The sequence below is a fragment of the Notolepis coatsorum genome (assembly GCF_963971535.1).
Source record: "Notolepis coatsorum genome assembly, chromosome: 8".
In the NCBI taxonomy this organism is placed as follows: domain Eukaryota; kingdom Metazoa; phylum Chordata; class Actinopteri; order Aulopiformes; family Paralepididae; genus Notolepis; species Notolepis coatsorum.
Window position 1 is genome coordinate 142,432,189 of NC_140172.1, and position 22,897 is coordinate 142,455,085.

General features: G+C 43.0%; 1 protein-coding gene across 1 annotated transcript in view; it reads right to left on the reverse strand.

The window, feature by feature from the left end:
• Positions 1-17,640: 17,640 nt before the first annotated feature.
• Positions 17,641-22,897, reverse strand: part of LOC311233232 (ATP-binding cassette sub-family G member 4-like) — a gene marked incomplete at both ends in the record, with an annotated part of 62,523 nt that continues 57,266 nt past the window's right edge. Inside the window, one exon of the mRNA XM_084320165.1 lies at positions 17,641-17,866. Coding sequence (XP_084176291.1) covers positions 17,641-17,866 — 226 coding nt within the window. The remainder of the gene's footprint in view (positions 17,867-22,897) is intronic.

A 22,897-nucleotide genomic window follows, 5' to 3' on the forward strand; every position in this document is an offset into this window, starting at 1 on the left:
TGTGGACTATTTCTCTGACAACGCCCGGTGGACAACGGCCGGACCACAAAACAACAACAAGTGAGTCTATTACAATATGTGTTGAAACTGATTGAATATATGACAAGATTCAAGAGGTTTATTTGTCACATACATACATACACAAGGCCTACAGGCTACAGTATGTCGAGTACAGAAAGCGTCACAGTATCCTCCGACAGTCCGACTCCTCCCTGCACATTGGGGGGAATGTGGGGGAATAGTACAGTAGGTACGCATATTCAAGGGAACCGCAAGGATGGTGTACTGGTGGGTGGTGTCCGACCGATTATGGTGGGCCGGTCTGGGCCAAAAATGCCAGGGTCGATTTTTGGTCCCAGTCCAGCCCTGGGAGGAGACTGTACATTGGGAGGGGGTGGGTGAGTGGAAAAAAATATATACATACGGTGGGGAGGAGACTGTCTATTAGGAGGGGGTGGGAGGGGGGTTTGGACATTTACGGTGGCCAGTTTTGAATTGCAGCCTCCCATAGGTGCTCTTTAAGAGCGGGTTTGAATGTGGCTATTCACATCTTTTTACGGCTGTGGGTAGGGCGTTCCACATTGTTGTGGCATAATTGCAAAATGTGAGTCATAACGGGTTTCCCAATTAAAGGAGCTGTAAGTAGTATTTTTTGTGGTTAAAGGAACACGTCAAATTGTTGGGAAATTAGCTTATTTGCCGGAGTTAGACAAGCAGATACATACCATTTTCTTCTCTGTGCATGCATTCAGAGTAGGGAACAGCCGCACCGTTAGCCGTTAGCGTCATTCACTGGAAGTAGGGCTGCCCAGTTAGCCTAGTTCCCAACAGTCACAAAATACACTCAAAATACAAAAAAAATTAAACGTTCCTGTAAACTTGTTGTGACCTGGTGTGTATTTACCATGTGGAGAAATAAAAAAAAATTTAATTAGACATTTTCGTTTTCTAAGCAGATTTATTTTGCCCAACCACTGCTGACTGGGCGCAGTGATTTCACCTCAAAAGCCCTGTTGTAACTATAGACACTGTAGCTAAACAATGAAGACACTTTTACTATTATTTTTCAAGAAATATTGCCAAGCCACATTTGCTTACTGCTTACAGACTATTTTAATTGTTTCAATGACACATTTGCTTAAATCTAGTTGTTCTTATTTTTGCAGTGTGGAGTTCTCTCTCCTAAATACCACTTACTGCACCTTTACTTGAAAACAACAACAACAACAACAACAACAACAACAACAACAACAACAACAACAACAACAACAGCAGCAACAACAGCAGCAACATCATGCCCCTCCCCCCAGACACAGAGTCTTACAGGTGAGGATGTTGGGCATCAGGGCCAGGTATATCATTACGCCGAGGAGGAAGCCTGTGTTGTTGAAGACGTCCTTGCCGATGTTCAGATACAGCAAGCCAATCAGGACCCCGATCCACAGGTGGTACATCATCAGCACCTTAACAAGACACACACACACTAGTTACATCACCCTGAGGCGAGTCAACACCTTAACACTTTCTCTGCCACGTGGTGGCGGGCGCCTTCTTGTACGCTGTGACCTGCTGGGGCAGCGGACTGAGAGCAGTGGACACAACCAGGCTGGATAAGCTGGTCAGGAAGGCCAGCAGCGTGGTTGGGGTGGAGCTGGACTCTCTAGCGAGGGTGGCGGAGAGGAGGAGCCTCGCTAAGCTCCAGGCCATCAGGGAAAACCCCACCCACCCACTATACACAGACTTGGCTGACAGGAGGAGCATGTTCAGTGCTAGGCTCACACTACCCAAATGCAGCACTGAACGGCACAGGAAGTCCTTCATTCCAACAGCTATCAGACTATATAATGCATCACTGTGCCTCACTGCATCACTGAGCACAGAGCGGCAGCTCAATAGTGGCAGGAGGCCGCGACTAGCGCCCTCCAGGCTCCACAACAGGGGGCAGCGACGGCTGCCAGACATTGATCTAGGACTTATAGGAACCCAAGGAGGACAATACACTACCTGAAGCATACTGCACCTTGTGACACTGTGAATACTGGAATATATATTTCATTTAGTTAGATTTAAATTATAATTATATTGACCAAATTGTTTACACTGCTTCCCCCATGCTCAGTATATTCTTACTGTATTTATTTCTGTATATTTTATTTCATTTCATTTTATTCTAATTTACTCTACTCTTATCCTAGGCAACTTGATTTGATTTGTGTTATTATTCTAATTTGTGATAATAAAAGTATTTCTATTCTATTCTATTCTATTCTATTCTATTCTATTCTATTCTATTCTATTCTATTCTATTCTATTCTTATATCCATCAATGTTTGATCACTGCCAGCACTGTAAGTCTATGGAGATGTTTACCTTCTTTGCAGGGCTATAACTTTTTAAATTGTATTGCTAAATTGACATGACTATGGCCCATTCAACATCGATTATCTATCGTTCAGGATGTAGGAACGTTTTACTTTTTCATTCACACATTCATACGAAAATACCGTCTAGAGTATAAATATGTTTTTATCGTTTTCTGCAGTATTTCATAGAACGTGAGATATAGGCATAAATGCATATTAGATGATCAAATGCCGTTTGATACCGATCCACGCTGTATTAAAAGTTTCAACTGTACATGGTCCTAAACGTTATGACTGATCATGCGCGGGTGAACAGAGGGGGGGGGGGGTCGTTTATAATTCCGTGAGCGTCGTTAAATGATTCATGTAGTATGGGTGATATATAGATCAGAGCAGTTTGTATGGATAATAATAAGCAAAAACACTGAAATTCACGTCAGTCTCCTCTTACCGTGGGGCGATCACACTGGAGCAAACAGATCCCAGTTATGTGATGGGGATCGAGGCGATCCATTTCCGGTTTGTATAATACTAATACATGCCCAAATCATGTAGATTATTGAGTTATGGCAACGATCCATATCCACGGTGTGTGTCTTGAGTCCCGCGACGATATACGAGTGGCCGGACGGATTTAGGGGACGGACCGAGCTCCAACGGGCATATCCGGTTTGGCAACTCGCCGATCAGCAACCAGGTGGCAGTATTGAAGCGTTGCAGAGTTGTGCCGGCTCACACAGCATCAGACAAGCCTCCGTGACTGAAATATGAATACCATGGTGAAAATATGAAATATTATCAGAATAACGTCGTACGCCGTGATCTGGCAGAATTCGCATGAACTTGAAACCCGTTCTATGACGTTATTGGCGGGGAATGTGTTAACAAGACACACACACAGTAGTTACATCACCCTGAGGTGAGTCAGCACCTTAACAAGACACACACAGTAGTTACATCACCCTGAGGCGAGTCAACACCTTAACAAGACCTTAATGTGTTTTATTATCATTATTTTCAAATTAAATGTTTTTCTTTTTTTAAACAAGATTTGGTCTTCAAAAAAGTATTTTTCCAAGAGTCTTGAGAAAGAGGGGTAGTCTTATAATCAGGGTCGTCTTATATTGGGACCAGTACGGTAGGTCTTTTAAACGACTTTGTTCAACATAAAAGGCAAATACTTGTGAAGTAAATAACTTACCATGTCCCTGCATATAGTAATGAAGGTCCTTTTGAAGAGGATGCAGAACTGTGTGAAGGTACTCGTGGCAAAGCTGTGTTTCTCAATGGTGCCGTGTCCTATGAAGAGAAAGTACAGACTCAGGAACTGACCTGGAGAGAAAGTACAGACTCAGGAACAGACCATCTCAATAGTTAATTCATTAATGAGAACACTGACATTATGACATGATGTAGAGCATTAGAACACTGACATTATGACATGATGTATCATGTAGAGCATTATATATGTGTGTGTGTGTGTGTGTGTGTGTGTGTGTGTGTGTGTGTGTGTGTGTGTGTGTGTGTGTGTGTGTGTGTGTGTGTGTGTGTGTGTGTGTGTGTGTGTGTGTGTGTGTGTGTGTGTGTGTGTGTGTGTGTGTGTGTGTATAATATATACATTTTAGGGGAAAGAAACTGTACATTGGAAGAGGTTGGGTAGGTGGGGTGGGGTTGGGTAGGTGGGGAAAACTGTACATTGGAGGGGGTTGGGTGGGGGGGACTGTGCATTGGAGGGGGTTGGGTTTGGACATTTAAGTTTGTGACATACAAGATATGCAAATATGGTTAGAGTTACATTGATGAATCAGAATCAGTAAATAAGAGGTTGAATAAAATTATATGGGATATAAACTAAATTAAATATAGCACATATATAAAAAATAAAATAGGAATAGGCCAGGGCTGTACAACTGGGCAGATGTGGTCAATTATATACACTAATTAGAATGAGTAACAATGCAGTGGGCAAGTGAAGGTGATCGGCTGCAATCTGCCATCTCTCCAGGACCTGTACGCCTCTCCAGAACTCTGAAGCGTGCAGGTAAGATTGTGGCCGACCCCTACCACCCCGGTCACAACCTGTTTGAGTCACTCCCCTCTGGAAGGAGGCTGTGGTCCACCAGGGCCAAAACCTCACCCCACAAGAACAGTTTCTTCCCCTCTGCAGTAAGCCTCATCAACAAGGCTCGGGACCCTCACTGACACCCCCCACTGTGTTACATTAACACACCCTACTGGACTATATACTTGCCCACTGTATTGTTACTCATTCTAATTGTGTGTGTGTGGTGTGTGTGTGTGTGTGTGTGTGTGTGTGTGTGTGGTGTGTGTGTGTGTGTGTGTGTGTGTGTGTGTGTGTGTGTGTGTGTGTGTGTGTGTGTGTGTGTGTGTGTGTGTGTGTGTGTGTGTGTGTGTGTGTGGGGGTGTGTGGGGGGGGGGTGTGGGGGGGGGGGCGTGTGTGTGGGGGTGGCATCCTCGTCACCATGCATGGCGGTGAGAGTGGCACATGGGTTGTTTGTGTTTTCCTTCGGTCATGGCGTGCTTTATCAGGGGGGGTGTCTTGGATGGGGATGTGGTGGAGATTGATGTGTGGGGTGTTTGAGGGACTGGCTGTTCCGGGGGGGGGGGGGGGGGGGGGGGGGGGGGTTCACATGCCTTCGAGCAAACTCTGTACTTATTGTACTTGTTTTATACATATTCTTATGTCTGCATTTTATACATTGTTTTTATTCTGTTGAGTGTATGCTGATTTTATGCTATCTTCATTTTGTGCTACTTGCTGTGAGGCACTTTGGGCTGCAGTCCATGTGTGAAGGGTGCTATATAGATAGAGTTGTTATTATTTATTATTATTATATTGTATAAAATGTATGCATGAAATTTCTGTAAGTCTCGACGACATTGAAAATGAGGGTGACCTCAATTGTCCTTTTCGAGAATAAATAAAGGTTTGAATTGAATTGAAATGAACATGCAAGTCTGCTCTCTTTTGAAAGACTTTCTAAACTTACGCTCGTTGGCTGTTTGGTCTTATAACCCGAGAGTGGAAGCACGTAATAGGTCAAGCAGGGTGAAAATCAAACGGCGAAACGGTGGCCATTTTAGCTTTCAAAAGATGTTCTCGGCTGCGCCTCGGGCCTAACGACCACCCCTAGGCATGGTCTAATTCTCACAACCCACTCCTGCGCGTGATGTAATGCTTTAATAGGGTCATAAAGACTAAATGAAAAACGATTCTGTCACGGCGAATGTGTTAGTTGCTTAAACAATGTTGGATGATGTGAATGAATGAATGAATGAGAACTTTATTTAACAGATTGCAGAATGGGTACAATACAGTACGGCTCAATACACACAATTGTTAAGGGGATGCAAACCTGAGAAAGACGTTTGTCTTGTTTCCATCAGGGTCCCCCATTTTCAATTCATATAGACATTTATGACATACACAACATACATGACATTTATGGCATAGGGACATATAGGTATTTAGTACTGATACATTTGTGACATAAACGGTATTCAAATATACAGTACTGTTACCCCTAGATCCTGACAGAGTATACATATGATGGGGAGGGGACTGTACATTAGGAGGGGGTGGGTGGGTGGGAGAGAAATATACATACGGCGGGGAGGGAATATATACATGCGGTGGGGAGGAGACTGTCTACTGTATTAGGAGGTGGTGGGGGTTTTGGGCATTTACGGTGGCCAGTTTTGAATTGCAGCCTCCCGTAGGTGCTCTTTAAGAGCGGTTTTGAATGTGGGTAGGGATTCACATTCCTTTACAGCTTTGGGTAGGGCATTCCACATTGATGTGGCATAATTGCGAAATGTGTTTAGTCCCTTGTTTGAGCTGGTTAAGGTTAAAGTTTGTCAAGACTTTAGAGCAGGGCGATAGACCACCAGCCCTGATTCCAAACTCTAACCTTAACCAACTTCGAAAGAGAGCGACTTCGAAAGAGTGCCTAAACTTAACCAGTTGGAAACAGCTAATCTTATTACTGTCCGCCTTGTTTCCAACTGGTTAAGTTTAGGCACTCTTTCGAAGTCGCTCTTTTTTTTGAAGTTGGTTATGGTTAGAGTTTGTCTTTAGAGCAGGGCAATAGACCACCAGCCCTGATTCCAAACTCTAACCTTAACCAACTTCAAAAGAGAGCGACTTCGAAAGAGTGCCTAAACTTAACCAGTTGGAAACAAGGCGGACAGTAATAAAATTAGCAATCAATTAATCAATCAATTCAATAACCCACCCTCACTTAAAACAGCGCACCTCCCAGCTGCTTCTATAGAAAGGTAAAAAAAAACAAAAAAAACAAAAAAAAAACTCTGATAGGGCAAAGAACCCCCCCCCCCCTATATAGGACAAAGAAAACGTTTTTTTATTTGTTTTACCTACTTTCTATAGAAGCATCTAAGAATGAAGTTCTATAGAAAGTAGGTTCAAAACGTTGGATGTGTTAGTTTGTTGGATGTCTAGTTGAAAGACAGTTGGATGTCTTAGTTTGTTGGATGTCTAGGTGAAAGACAGTTGGATGTCTTAGTTTGTTGGATGCATAGGTGGAAGACAGTCGGATGTCTTAGTTTGTTGGATGCCTAGTTGAAAGACAGTTGGATGTGTTAGTTTGTTGGATGTCCTACTGAGAACAGTTGGATGCCCTTCCGAGCTGCTTCCACATGGAGGAAACTTCTCCCTTTATTTTTTTTGTGGGAACTACTTTTTCTGGCGGATGGTTTTTTCAATAAATCTTCAATTAATGTGTGTTTATTGTATAGCAATAAGGTTGGATGAATGTGCCAGTTGTATAAAAGCATTACACCACTTGTAGTCGTGGGTTGTGACAATTAGACCATGCCTAGGGGGGTCTAACAACCCCTAGGCATGGTCTAATTGTCACAACCCACTCCTGCGCGTGATGTAATGCTTAAATACAACTGGCACATTCATCCAACCTTATTGCTATACAATAAACACATTAATTGAAGATTTATTGAAAAAACCATCCGCCAGAAAAAGTTGTTATATTAGTCGTACTGGCGAATCGCGTCCTGCTCTTCGCCATCGAGATATACCTCATCTCCAGTACCTAGTGTACTCCATCAACGAATAAAAAACAATACACCCAGCACCTGCCAGGCCCCGCCCTAGTGCTACGTACTATATAGCACTAGGCGTGGTCACCACTCGCTCTTCCTCTATTTTCGTTTCCATCATAGCGGATGCGTGCACCCTATGCAACTAGTTGTCATGAAAAGTTTAGAGAAATTGCGTAATATTGAGTGATTACAAGTTTTCTTTGCCCTATATAGGGGGGGGGGGGGTTCTTTGCCCTATAAGATAATTTTTTTTAACCTACTTTCTATAAAAGCAGCTGGGCGGTGCGCTGTTAGAAGTGAGCATGGGTTATTGAATTGATTAATTGCTAATTTTATTACTGTCCGCCCTGTTTCCAACTGGTTAAGTTTAGGCCCTCTTTCGAAGTCGCTCTCTTTCGAAGTTGGTTAAGGTTAGAGTTTGGAATCGGGGCTGGTGGTCTATCGCCCTGCTCTAAAGACAAACTCTAACCTTAACCAACTTCGAAAGAGAGCGACTTTGAAAGAGTGCCTAAACTTAACCAGTTGGAAACCAGCCAGGTATCAACGTTAGCTCCCGGAACGATAGCCAGTTAGCCAGCACCAGCCAGGTATCAACGTTAGCTGATACCTGGCTGGTGCTGGCTAACTGGCTATCGTTCCGGGAGCTAACGTTGATACCTGGCTGGTGCTGGCTAACTGGCTATCGTTCCGGGAGCTAACGTTGATACCTGGCTGGTGCTGGCTAACTGGCTATCGTTCTGAGAGCTAACGTTGATACCTGGCTGGTGCTAACTAACTGGAGCCTGCGCCGGTCTGTCTGTCGAAGACCGAGGGAACCGCATCAGGCTTCAGCTGATTAGTGGTCTTCTGGACAAACCTTCCACCCCCAACAACATAATCCGAGGCAATGAAATGTTCGCTGGAGATCTTCATTCCCTGTCCAACAGGCTGATCGCGCCGCCTGAGTGCAGCCAGCCTGAGTGCAGCTAACAGTAGCTACTGTCTGTAACTGTGATGCATTTTCTGTTGCAGTCCAATGTTCACCAAAACACACACCCACACACTTATAATTTGTTCCTCAACGTTATATAGACAGGTCATGTTTTGTAAACTAACGTTATGTTTAGAATGGAATGAATACATGGGTCGGGAAAGATAGTTAGCTCAAAGCTAATCCGGCCTGTTTAACCACTAGCTTCTGTTAGCTAATGCTGGCTGAGCAAGGAAACTAACAGTAAATGTTTTTACATGAAATACAGCCCAAAAACCCTGCTGACAAACGTTTGCTTATTAAATACATTCTATACTATAATAATACAAACGTTTCATTGCCTCTCTGTGACGACAAAGTTGTTTAAATAAGGGGAGAAAAGTAGCTAAAACCAATGTATTTGGATGGGACAGGAAGTGCCATTGGCAACCGGAAGTCAGCCGGAAATGGCTACTTTGAGATTGTGCAAGTGGAGAATTCTCCTGTGCCTGTGTTCTGTGTGGCATATTCACCATGAGTTAATACTATATACACATTATACACTTCCAGCTGTTGAAGCAGGACAAGCAAAACCAGGAGCTATCACAACTCAAACTACTGGCTGCCAACAAACAGCAGGCACTTAAATCTTACAGGGTAACTCTACACCAGGGGTGCCCAACCTTTTTTGAACCAAGATCTACTTTTTTATTTACCACCTAGCCCGAGAGCTACCAGCCAAAATTGTATATTGTAAGCCGTCATTTGAGGCTTTATAAAAGCAGCATAATGAACACAAATATGTCAGTGCCGAGTCCGACCTCATCTTAAATAACAAACAGCATTGCTTGTTGTAGTTAACAAGGAGAGGAAGAGTTGATTTAGCAAAAATAAAATTGCTCTTAACTTTTCAAAATCCAACAGTAGTTTCATTGAGAAACAGCCTATCGTACGGTAAGCACCTAGTTACTGGCTGAAGATGTCTAAAGCAACAGTGAACATTTGCACAAATGCCCTCAGTACAAGCAAAGAAACGGATAATAAAGTGTTACATTTATTATAATCCTCTGAACAGTACACACATAAACAACATCAAATTAAATTACAATTGAAACGTTCCTCTAACCTCCGCTGGAGCCATTGTTATAGTGATAAGAGTATCATTTCCCAACATATCGGGGTGTCCTTGGAAAGTTCTCGGAAAGACACCCCCAAAAAACACACTGTTTAATCTTCTGAAGCCAAGAAATATACAAATAAAATAAAGTAGGCCTACCTGAAGCTTGTGTCATCTTGGTACTTCTCTCAGATCAGCTCCGTCCTCACTGCAGTTCTGTTCTGAATGAGACTCCTCCACTCCTGTGTGTGTGTGTGTGTGTGTGTGTGTGTGTGTGTGTGTGTGTGTGTGTGTGTGTGTGTGTGTGTGTGTGTGGGAGGGGGAGGGGGGGGTGGGGGTGGCAGCCTATCGTACGGTAAGCACCTAGTTACTGGCTAAAGATGTCTAAAGCAACAGTGAACATTTGCACAAATGCCCTCAGTACAAGCAAAGAAACGGGTAATAAAGTGTTACATTTATTATAATCCTCTGAACAGTACACACATCTTGCATTGTTGAGTTGAAAACCTAAAATAAAACATAAACAACATAAAATTGTTTTGTATAGATAAATAATCTTTTAAAACAGACTGTGTCATTCCATAATAATCCATTAGGTCATTGGAGCTGCTCGTTAGGGATACATGTTATAAATGGCCGTGCATGATAGAGTGCAAAAGACTAATGGATTATCTTAAAAAAAGAGTTATGATAAAATGATAATGCAAAATAGATGATTGAAATTGTGTAAACATGCTCGTTCTGATTTGATCATCATCATCCTCACCATCAACTCAGCTAATAACCTGCTACTGTTCTTCTAGTGCTCATGACTTTGTCCCTTAGATCGGATTATTAAATTACAATTGAAACGTTCCTCTGACCTCCGCTGGAGCCGACGCGGTTGTCATAGTGATAAGAGTATCAAGACATTTCCCGACATATCGGGGTGTCCTCGGAAAGATCTCGGAAAGACACCCCCCAAAAAACAAAATTAATTATCAAAAGATTCTAAATCGGCCCCTAAATAGAGTCATGAGTCTTAAAACATTCCATTATTGCAGCATTGAAACACTTTAAAGACTTGTTTCGTCGTGAAAAGATAAAATACTAGTATCAAGTATCCATTTTTTTCCAACAAATTACTTTACAACTTTAGACCCTTTAAATGATCTGATCAGCCTAAATATGAAGACAAAACCGGCAGTGGAACCGGACCACATACCACTTCAACATGACCTTTAGGGGTTCAATGATTGAATGCTCCCAAGCTATAAAATACAAGGTGGTCTTATAGAATGTGTACTTAAACTTTTTGAGTACATTCACAGGGTATTTGCAGGCTTCAACAAGTTAAATGTAAGACCTTTTTAATACCACTTAGAGCAAAATTTAATACCAATTTCATAACCATACTAGCAAAAAAAACATAGCAACACTGAACTGGCGGCTGACATTTAAATTCTTGCGAGCTGTGTTTGTATCAGGGTGGGTGGGTGTCTTAATTTAGTGGTGAGAGCTGTGTTTGTATCAGGGTGGGTGTCTTAATTTAGTGGTGAGAGCTGTGTTTGTATCAGGGTGGGTGTCACTGTCTTAGTCTAGTGGTGAGAGCTGTGTTTGTATCAGGGTGGGTGTCACTGTCTAGTGGTGAGAGCTGTGTTTGTATCAGGGTGGGTGTCTTAGTCTAGTGGTGAGAGCTGTGTTTGTATCAGGGTGGGTGTCTTAGTCTAGTGGTGAGAGCTGTGTTTGTATCAGGGTGGGTGTCTTAGTCTAGTGATGAAAGCTGTGTTTGTATCCAGGGTTGGTGTCTTAGTCTAGTGGTGAAAGCTGTGTTTGTATCAGGGTGGGTGTCTTAGTCTAGTGATGAAAGCTGTGTTTGTATCAGGGAGGGGGACTTAGTCTAGAGCACTCGCTCGCGACCACAATCATTGTTTGTTTTAGACGTTTGCCGATATAAAATGTAAATATATTAATTACGGCTATAACATAACGTACATTATGTACCTTTTCCCCTGTGGTCGATAAGTACTTTATTTACTTTATTTTCTGATGAGATCGCGTTGCAAAAAGCCCCCAGAGCGAGTAACAACCTCACCCTGGAGTTTGCGACGTCTGACACGAGAACAACAATGGCTCGACTAAAGCGGGAAAAAACTAAAACAGAAGCAATGAATACATGATTGAACCAGACACAGGATAAGCATTGGCCCTGCTTTTACAAAATGGAGAGACCACAGCTGTTAAATATTATTATTGTTAATTATTCACTGTGAACCAGTGTTACCAGTGAACGACGCCTCATAGAGTCCCCCGACAAGCGTACGGACCAACATTTGTTTGTTCTCGCTCAACAAGCTGTGATTTTCCCAGAAAGAAAGCCACCCTACCGATTTTGACAAGGGTGTGTTTTTTCATTCTGGCGACACCACAGCAATGCGTCGTGACATCCTGACATCTTCACGGAGGCACACAATCACAACATCTGACGGTTATTGCACATAATAAGACGGGTACACTGTAGAAAGTTGTCTCAATTTAGGATTTCAAGTATTCTCGCCACGTCTGCTTTTCTCACTCCAATCAACCGAGCGGGGAGTGACGTCTAGACTCAACGTTTCAGATTCACTCTCGCCTACTCTCTCCTACTTGAAGAATACTATTTTTTTTATATATATATATTGAGAGGGTACTTTTCTCAACTAAATTGAGACAGATTCTTTTCTGCAGTGTACTAGGCACCAGTGAAATGGTGACATAAGATGGACACTATTATTATTAATACGGCAGCCATGGTAACAATCAAAATGATACATATTGCTATTAATGCCAGCCTACAAAATCTTCTCTGCAGAGATGGTGGAGTCAGGGGAACAGGGACATAGCTTATTATTATGAATCTGTCTTCCTTTAGACATATAAGCAACTTGATAACACTGTAAAAAGAAAAAAAAATAGTTGAGTTGAGTCAATATTACATTTCAAGTTTACATCACTCACGTTTAGTTGATTCAACAACCACAAGCCAGTGCGAAGAGTTCAAGTAACCTTTTTGCATTGGCTTTTGTTTGATGAATCAACTACATTTAGTTTTTTTTATTTGTATTTATTTTATTTAACCTTTATTCAACCAGGCAGGTCAATTAAGAACAAATTCTTATTTACAATGACGGCCTGGCGAGAGGACAAAAGGGCCTCTCGGAGGGTGAATGAATGAATGAATGAATGAATGAATGAATGAATGAATGAATGAATGAATGAATGAATGAATGAATGAATGAACGAATGAATGAATGAATAGCTAACAGGGTAACAGCTAAAGGCGAGAAAAGACATTTTAAAAGAGACAGACGATACATACAGTACATCACAGAGGTAAGGGAAATAATTAAAACCCACGTTAAACAAACAACCAAATAAAATGACATGGTATGAAGCAGAACAGACACATGCAGCTAAAAGGCTGCCAGTTGCAGGTGTGTGTGTAAACAACTCTGAGATAGAGTCCTTAAAAGTAGTGAGGGGGATCAATTTGTCCTTTTGCACCCCGTTCCAACTGCTGGGAGCAGCAAACTGGAAGGAGGCTTGACCAAAGGAAGTGTTAACATGGGGAACATCTAGCGAGATATGGTGAGCAGCTCTGGTGTTACAGTGATGTAAACTTGATATTATTTAATATTCATTCTTTCCTTTTTTTCTTTTTTTACAATGCATGCTACTTTGTTTCCCACTGGCTCATTGTCATCTTCAAACCTGTTTGTCAGACATCGGCATACTGTCAAGTACACAAGAGATCTGGGTCAAATAAGGCTTGCAAACAATTATTTAGGCTACGGATTAACCTGATTGGCCGAACCAAATGGGTGCTTTTACCACATATAGGACAATGCAATGTGTACCAAAACACCTGACACTATGCACGTACAAAAATGAACTACAGTAAAAGCCTACAGTATTCCCGTTTTCTTTTTCACCACTTGACCACTGAAATACTATAGTATTTCTGTAATGGAATATTACAGACATTTAAGGTGAATCACTTGCGGAATTCCTGTGGTTTTACCGTAGAAATATGATGTTGTATATATGTGGTTTTCGGTAAAACCACAGGAATACTGCAGTGATTCACCTTAATTCACCATATATATATAATATATATAATATTACTATAGTATTTGGTGCGTACGACAAAACCACTGGAATACAATTTTCTTTTTTTACTATAGTCTACATTTCGTATGGATGTGAATAAGTCCTTATGGAGTAAACACCACCCGGGTTCTGTTAAAACTGTCGTTTGCGAAGTCGTCAGCTTTATGTCAGCGTCCTGGAACACTTTGTTTTTGTGGAGGAGTCTCCAGAGTAGTATCAAAACGTTGAGGGGACAGGGGGAGGCCTTGTCGCGTCCCTCGACCCGCGTCACGCCAGTGGAAGTCTGCGTGCTGGAAGCCCCCGACGCTAAGCCTCTGGGAATGCCCGAATAAATACATTTGGATGAGGGGATATCATTCTGCTATACTCGTGAAATTTTATGTTTCATAAATTCCATTCCAAAAATTGTCATGCAACATTCAGTTGCTGTTTTTCCCCTTAATACCGTTTTCAAGCAGCACTCGTCGACATCGATTATATAAAAATTAAATGAAATACAAATAAATTAATAAAAAATTATAAAACATACATCGAAAAGTGCAAATGTACATTTTTTTTCTTTTCTTTTTTACAGCATAACATAGTCACTGTACAATCATTGATTATATAATTATATTGTTTTATGCATTATAATGAGGGTTACTAAGTAGCATAGTCTGAGAAAGAAATGTCTCATATCAAGTCTATTGGGAAATAATATTTGCTCCCCTATCACATATGACTGCCCTGTGATAAAGAGAGGCTCTTCTAAACGTGTGTGTGTGTGTGTGTGTGTGTGTGTGTGTGTGTGTGTGTGTGTGTGTGTGTGTGTGTGTGTGTGTGTGTGTGTGTGTGTGTGTGTGTGTGTGTGTGTGTGTGTGTGTGTGTGTGTGTGTGTGTGTGTGTGTGTTCATAGCATGTGTGTGTGCTTCTATGTGCACAGGTCTGCCAACACGTATGTTGACTTTGTGCATGCATGTTATATGTATACGGTTGTATGTGCCAGTATGTGTGTCTGCCCATAATATATATGTGTGTGTGTGTGTGTGTGTGTGTGTGTGTGTGTGTGTGTGTGTGTGTGTGTGTGTGTGTGTGTGTGTGTGTGTGTGTGTGTGTGTGTGTGTGTGTGTGTGTGTGTGTGTGTGTGTGTGTGTGTGTGTGTGTGTGTGTGTGTGTGTGTGTGTGTGTGTGTGTGTGTGTGTGTGTGTGTGTGTGTGTGTGTGTGTGTGTGTGTGTGTGTGTGTGTGTGTGTGTGTGTGTGTGTGGACGTAAGGTGTCTGTGCAAAGCAACGGGAACTGAACTGTATGAAAACTCATTCCAATTCCTTCGCAGAGGCAGAAAAGAAAAAAAACGCCCAGATGGCAAATTTCAAGTATCTAGCATTATTTTATATAACAACACAATAATCTGTTGCACTTCAGCAAAAAAAAAGCGAGAGAGAGAGAGAGACAGAAAGAGAGAGAAAGAGAGAGAAAGAGAGAGAGAGAGACAAGGAGCTCGAGGAAGTCGTCTTCTAAAGCATTAATATCACAAGCGTTAAACAAGCGGTTTCAAACGTTGTTGCGTCGAAACAGCGACACCGTTTTTTTTACACAAGCTACACGTTTATCCCTCAGGAACTATTGCACTTTGACCTAAAGCCACGCACGCCTGCTCGCTCCCAGACGCGCTTTGATCCAGAACGAAGAGACAGCCCTCCCGATGTCCTGTCGCACGCTCGTTTCACATTTAGGTATATCAAGGGTCCAAAACAAAAGAAGAACTGGTAGAATCGGATGCCAAGTTGTGTCCACGGATATTAGAGTTGACCCGAGTCACTGTTTGGTCCACATCCGTGTCTCCCGCCTGGAACCGCGACTCGGCGGGGTCGGCCGTTTTCAGGGGATACTTGGTGAATGACCTCTTTTCCTCGTTCTCACCGTCCAGCGTTCAGAGTCGAACGACCAGATCCCTGGCGGAGGTGAGGACACAGAGTTGCGTCGTCTCCCGGCTGGTCCCCGTCTCTCTGTGGTCCGTAGCGAGACAGTGTAGAAGCAGGGGTGTCCTCCGCGACGTCTCCTGGACCGCTAGAGGGGAGAGAGAGCGTCTCCTGTTCTCACGAGTCTGCTTGACAACACGTCGACGGCACCTCGTCATCGTCATGATCCGATTGAATGAGAAATAAATGGATGTATCTTACAGGGAAGGGGGGGTGGGGCAGCATCAGAGGGTGGTTGTGTGGGAGTCAAATCCCTGACCAATCAGGCAGCAGGAAGGCAATCGTGGCTCCTCCCCTGACCTAACTCGGCAACCTATGGCGACAATCGCTGCGATTGAATTGCGGCGTTGATGTGTCGGAGCCTGGCTGGAGTCTCAGTCCTGTATAGCTGTACATCTCAAGCATGCTTGTACTTGTTTGTTATCATATAGGGGTAATTCTGTTCATGTAACGTGTATATTGTATTGTACACAGTATTCTTGGGATAGTAACGGTGATATATAGAAATACTCCTAACCAAAACAAAAACTAGGAAATACCAAACACTCGGCCACCCGATAAAACAAAAAAAGTAATCAAAGATTAAAACCCTCCCACGCAGCATAAAATCCCAATAAGCGGTTATGGATATTGTATTGTATTATGTGTGTGTGTGTGTGTGTGTGTGTGTGTGTGTGTGTGTGTGTGTGTGTGTGTGTGTGTGTGTGTGTGTGTGTGTGTGTGTGTGTGTGTGTGTGTGTGTGTGTGTGTGTGTGTGTGTGTGTGTGTGTGTGTGTGTGTGTGTGTGTGTGTGTGTGTGTGTGTGTGTGTGTGTGTGTGTACGGACGGGTACTACTACACTTGCGAGAACCTTAATGTCCTCACAAATACTGAAGGATGAGGTAAATATGTTAGAATGAGGACATATTTGTCAGTCCCCACTTTAAAATAGGCCATTTTGGATTTAGGAATTAAAAGGGACATATTTGAGTCCTTTTCAACAAGTTAATATAGGTCTTTGAGGTCCCTAAACATGTCTTTGATGTGTTTGAAGTCAGATTACTCATTCTAGCAGCCTCTATACCTCTCTGTTTCACTCCTGTTCTCATTCTAGCAGCCTCTATACCTCTCTGTTTCACTCCTGTTCTCATTATAGCAGCCTCTATACCTCTCTGTTTCAGTCCTGTTCTCATTCTAACAGCCTCTATACCTCTCTGTTTCAGTCCTGTTCTCATTCTAGCAGCCTCTATACCTCTCTGTTTCAGTCCTGTTCTCATTCTAGCAGCCTCTATACCTCTCTGTTTCAGTCCTGTTCTCAGGCTGTTTCTGTGCCTGTAACGAGCAAGCTGCTTTTATCGTACAAATACGATAATTAATTATCTAGCAGTAGTGTGTGAGCCTGTACCGTCAAACGAAATTCAGACCCAACTTTCAGACTAGACGTTCAAATATGACTCCAGATCCAGCGATAGCGTAGCAATCTTGTTGTAAACTTTTTTGCCAGAAACATTTAGGTAGAAAAGAGAAGATTTACGCATGAGCCGCCATCTTGTACACCCGCATTTGTATCAAGATATCTTCTCACTTGCGCTATTAACTACAGCGATCGTGGCTACAATTCTGAACGGCTCGTTTCAAGAGGGAGGGTTCTTGTCACCGTTGAACTGCAGAAAAGGCACAATGCACATATTTAACCCCTCGTAGCCTACTGTAAAAACAATGCAAAACACAGGGAAAGGCCAGGGTTAGGTTAAGGTGAAGGGTTAACGGACGAATGTAGTCAATAGAATTGAGTTAATAGCCCTCACAAGTATAGTACCGTAATAAAAACGTGTGTGTGTGTGTGTGTGTGTGTGTGTGTGTGTGCGTGTGTGTGTGTGTGTGCGTGTGTACTTTACGAGAGAAAAAAACAGAGAGAGAGAGAGAGATATGTTAACCGGATAGGGGTTGGGGGCGGTTTGTTGGGGGGGGGGGGGGGGGCGCGGGTGTGGGGGGGGGGGGGGGGGGGCGCAGGGGTGGATATCGTCCCACGTCTCTCCTCCCCCGTCAGCGCTCCGACTTGACCTTGTAGCGCAGCACCAGGTAGGTGGCCAGGCGCAGCACCAGGAAGAAGGCGCCGAGCACGATGAAGTCCACGTACAGCTTGGCGTCCTCCACATCCAGCAGCTGCAGCACCTCCTCCGGCTTCTGGAACTTACACACCGGCGTGGGGCAATGCAGCTCGGTGCGGTTCATACCGTAGATGGACAGGATCACCCCCTCGAAGCCGTACCTGGAGAGAGAGGGGGGGGGGGAGAGGGGGGGGAGAGGGAGAGAGGGGGGGATAGGGAGAGGGAGGGAGAGGGGGAGGAGAGGGGGGAGAGGGGAGAGAGGGGGGGAGAGGAGAGGGGGAGAGGGAGAGGGGGAGGAGAGGGGGAGGAAAGGGGGAGAGAGGGGGGAGGGGAGAGAGGGAGAGATAGAGAGGGGAGAGGGGGGGATAGAGAGGGAGGGGGGGAGAGAGGGGGGGAGGCGGAGAGAGAGAGGGAGAGAGAGGGGGGGAGGCGGAGAGAGAGAAAGGGGGGAGAGGGAGAGGGCAAAACTTGGTATTGCGCTTTGTTTACATTTCTTGGTTTGGTCTGATGTGTGGGTGGCAGTTGAGCTGGTATAGAGTAGGGGTTACTAAGGCTGGCCCCGTCTCTCAGGCTCTGCGAAGAGAGGTATATATATTATGGTAACACGTTAACACTTTATAATACAGCCCACTTATACTATGTACTGTATATACAGTGTATTATGTATACAGCCCAGAACGTACAGTGTAATTACACAGAACTTATGGTGTAACTTCATACTTATGGTATGAATGCGTACATATAAGATACTTATGGTATGAATGCGTACATGTAAGATATTTACCAGCTCCTACTGGTCCTTAACCCTTTCACTACCACACTACCAAAGGGTTAACCCTTTCACTGTGACAATTCTACTCATCAATTGTCTCCATGCTCTATATATGCTCTCACCCCGACTGTAGGAGTCTATATCCTACTAACCAGTGATGATGTCAATGGGGCCAAGCTCCCGTCCGTACAAGCTGCCTGCGACTCACTGAGAGTTTCAGTAGATTTTACTTTAAAGTAGATTTTGGTGAGCTTCTTAGAGAGAAACTTAGATTATTGTCTATGATTATGTCTGCTAAAACATGATTATTGTTCTGTAAATGAGAGCTATTTTATTGCACTACTTTGTGATTTTATATGCTGTGTTTCCGATAGTTTCAATTCTATGCTGATGTTATGCCTATTTTTATGTCTGCACTTTATGCATTGCTCTTATTCTGCCAATATTCTGTTCATGTTATGCTTATGTCTATTTTATGTCTATCCTACTGCTGTGAAACACGTTGTATTATTATTATTATTATTATTATTATTATTATTATTATTATTATTATTATTATTATTATTATTATTATTCAGTCAGCTTGTACAGACAGGAGCTCGACCCCATTGACTTTGCATTGGTTTGTGTCGTAATCGTAACTATCCAAAGCTAGTATTAGCTAACCTTCATACTGTTTGCCTCCGTGTGTAGAAGTAGCACTGTTTCAAGGCGTGTGTTATGGGATTGATTGATTGATTGAACATTTTATTACAGATAGACAGTGCTTACATCTTTATACAATTGCCGAATTCATCCAACCTTATTGCTATACAATAAACACACATTAATTGAAGCATAATGGAGATTTATTTTATGCAGTCAGGTTAGACGCTGTTTACAGTCAAAGTTTAGCTTGTACACGGTTGCAATTCAATTCCCCCTCCTCGCAGTCCTCAGCCAGTCGCTTTAAAAAACGTCATTGGCTATAGGCTTTTCAAACAATTTAATAGGCTAAACTTCGTTTTAACTTCTTTAATTCACATTTGTTTATTTCATTTAATTTTTCCCGACATAATGCTACCTGCCTCGACGAAATCCGTGATTCGGTTGCGATACAGATGAATTATCTTCTCAGAATAGTATAAGTGGCTATATGGTTGCTTCAAAGCATGGCATCTAACAGTGAAGTTAGCGGTTGTTATTGGAATGATTGATTGATTGATTGATTGATTGAACATTTTATTACAGAGACAGTGCTACATCTATACATAGGTTGCTTCAAAGCATGGCATCTAACAGTGAAGTTAGCGGTTGTTATTGGAATGATTGATTGATTGAAAACTGTATTACCAGAATGCAGAATGGGTACAATACAGTACAGCTCAATACACACAATTGTTAACACTTTGAATGCCCAAAACGACATAACTCGTTTTATCAGCTCCCCATTGAGTGCCCACGACGACAAATATCGTTTTATTTTTTTATTAGCGATCTGAATTCATATTTCATCAACCAAGTCTACCGTTGGGAAACCAGCCCCGCCAGGCGTTCAGATGTGAAAAAGCACCCCCTATCGTCTCTCAGATAGTAATGCACCCTTTTGGAATGGACTCAATGAAAATGGATGAGAAAAAAAAACTCTGGAATCCACATTTTACTTCTCACGCATGTAACCAGAGCCGATCGGATTCATTGTGGACCATCAGAACAGCGTGTAATATGTCTTTACAGTACGTAGCATTGGATCAATAAAAGGATCGATTTTTGGAATGGCGATCAGGAATTGGAATAATCTTTTTGGATTTACATTTACATTTAGTCATTTAGCTGACGCTTTTATCCAAAGCGACTTACAAGTTCTGTACGACAAGCCATCAGGAAGGGCACAACTCTATCAGCTGAGCAACAATGTTCATCAAAGTGTTGAGTGCTACAGTGTAGGTTAGTTTATTAGGACAAGTGCATGACAGTACGGTTAGTTAGGGTTAGATTTTTTTATTGTTTTTTTTTTTTTTTTTTTTTTTAGATAATGGTTGAAGAAGTGCGTCTTTAGTCGACGGCGAAAGATTGGACGTGATTCGGCTGTCGTAACTGGGGTGGGTAGTTCATTCCACCATTGTGGGGCAAGGACTGAGAATAGGCGACTTCTCTTTGATGACCCTCCCGGAGCTTGGATAGGAGTAGGTCTGAGGCGGCCAGAAGATGCAGAGCGTAGGGGTCTTGAGGGTGTGTAGTTAGAGACCATTGACCGGAGGTAGGCGGGAGCGGTTCCCTTTGCCGCACGGTATGCTAGGTCGAGGGGCCTTGAAGCGGATTCGTGCAGCAATGGGGAGCCAGTGCAGGTCCCTAAGAAGTGGGGTGACATGGGCCGACTTCGGTAGGTTTGAGATCAGGCGGGCCGCTGCGTTCTGAATGAGTTGAAGAGGCTTAGTGGCAGTGGCCGGGAGGCCAGCGAGCAGTGCATTGCAGTAGTCGAGGCGGGAGATGACTGTTGATTGGACAAGGAGTTGGGTGGCTTCTTTTGTCAGGAAGGGGCATATCCTTCTGACGTTGCTCAGGAGGAATCGGCAGGTTCTGGTCGTCGCTGCGATGTGAGCAGAGAAGTTCAACTGGTCGTCGAGGACAACACCAAGGTTCTTGGCGGTCGGGGACGCAGTCACAGCTGTATTCTCGACTGTGATTGAAAGGTCGGTTAGGGGGGAGGATTTGGCCGGCAGGTGGAGCAATTCTGTTTTGCTTAGGTTCAGTTTGAGATGGTTGGACGTCATCCAGGCTGAGATGTCGGACAGACAGGCCGAGATCCGCTCAGAGACGTGGATATCTGAGGGAGGGAAGGAGAGGAAGAGTTGAGTATCGTCGGCATAACAATGGTAGGAGAAGCCATGAGACGTGATAATGTTACCCAGTGATTTAGTGTAGAGGGAGAAGAGAAGGGGTCCTAAAACCGAGCCCTGGGGGACACCCGTCCGCAGGGGGCGGGTGGCCGACAGGGTCCCTCTCCATGACACTTGGTAGGAGCGGTCATTGAGGTATGATGACAGCCATGTCAGCGCAGAGCCAGCCACTCCCATTCCTGCGAGGGCCGCAAGGAGGATCTGGTGGTTGACTGTGTCGAAGGCTGCAGATAGATCTAGGAGATACCATCTGATCTCAGGTAAGGAATCTATTTTACCAGTCTTAGGATAATCAGACCTGTTTTCACGGAGATATAAGCTTTTCCCCTATATGTGATATGGCTGTTTGGCTGTACGAGCGATCAGGAAATAAGAGAATAGATTTTCAGCTCGCGGCACCAGCGTGCATACGTACACATATACCATCGATAATCTAGCGTTTATTTGAAAACTATTCATAAATAGGCCGAAAAATGACAACGTTCTAGAATATTCCAGTACAGGGCGTTTATCACGGAATATTTTTATTTTCCGTGAAAACGAGGGTTTTTCAAAATGCTATAAAACGGAAATGAACCGATAAAAAAACAATCCGCTTCGATAATGTTGACTGGAAAATGAGTCATTGATAAGCGACGGGCAGATTAGACACATAGCCATAATTTAAAACATAGATTAGGCGATATTAACGTTAACATTGAAGTGGTTGATGGGCATTCAAGGGGGTAAAAAGGAAAACACGGCCGGCTCTGAAAGTGTTTTAAGGGGATGCAGACCAAAGAAAGACTTTTGTCTTGTTTACATCAGGGTCCCCCATTTTCAATTCATCATAACATATATGACATACATGACATACAGATAGACAGTACTGCTAGACATTTATGACATACCAGATTTACAAATACAGTACTGTTATTGTAGGGTGATTATTATGGTTTATTTACATTGATGGTAACATTTCCGGTTATAGTGCAGTTTGTGAAAAGAGTATCTGTGTCGTTATTTTGCCTCTTAGTTGGAACAGAATTCTCAGAACCTTCTGCACCTTCTGCAATGCGCTTTTGCACAGATGAGCCTGCGAGAACAGTGAAATGAGTGTCCTTTTGATGAAAGGCATCTAACAACAGACTTTGCGCGATTTTTATTACCCACCAATTACATAATCCAACATTGTGTAAGAAACTAACACATTCCACGTGACAGAATAGTTTTTGAATGAGTCGTTATGACGCTATCAATACATCCCGACCCCTATTAGTCGATTAGTCGACTAGTCGGTCGAAAGGAGCTGTAGTCGACTGGCCAACCTCTTAGTCGAATATACAAAATAAATAAATAAAAACATTTATAATTTATTTATTTATTTTTATTTTTTATCATTCTTTCCAAAAGAAAAGAGGCCTAGAAGCGTGGCTAACGCTAATGGCACGCATACCAGAGGCTAACTGCCTATGAAAACAGGCACAGAGGCACTGAAAGAGAATTTCACCCATCTAATGAACACTAGACTATAGACAAATATCAAGATATATCCATCAGTG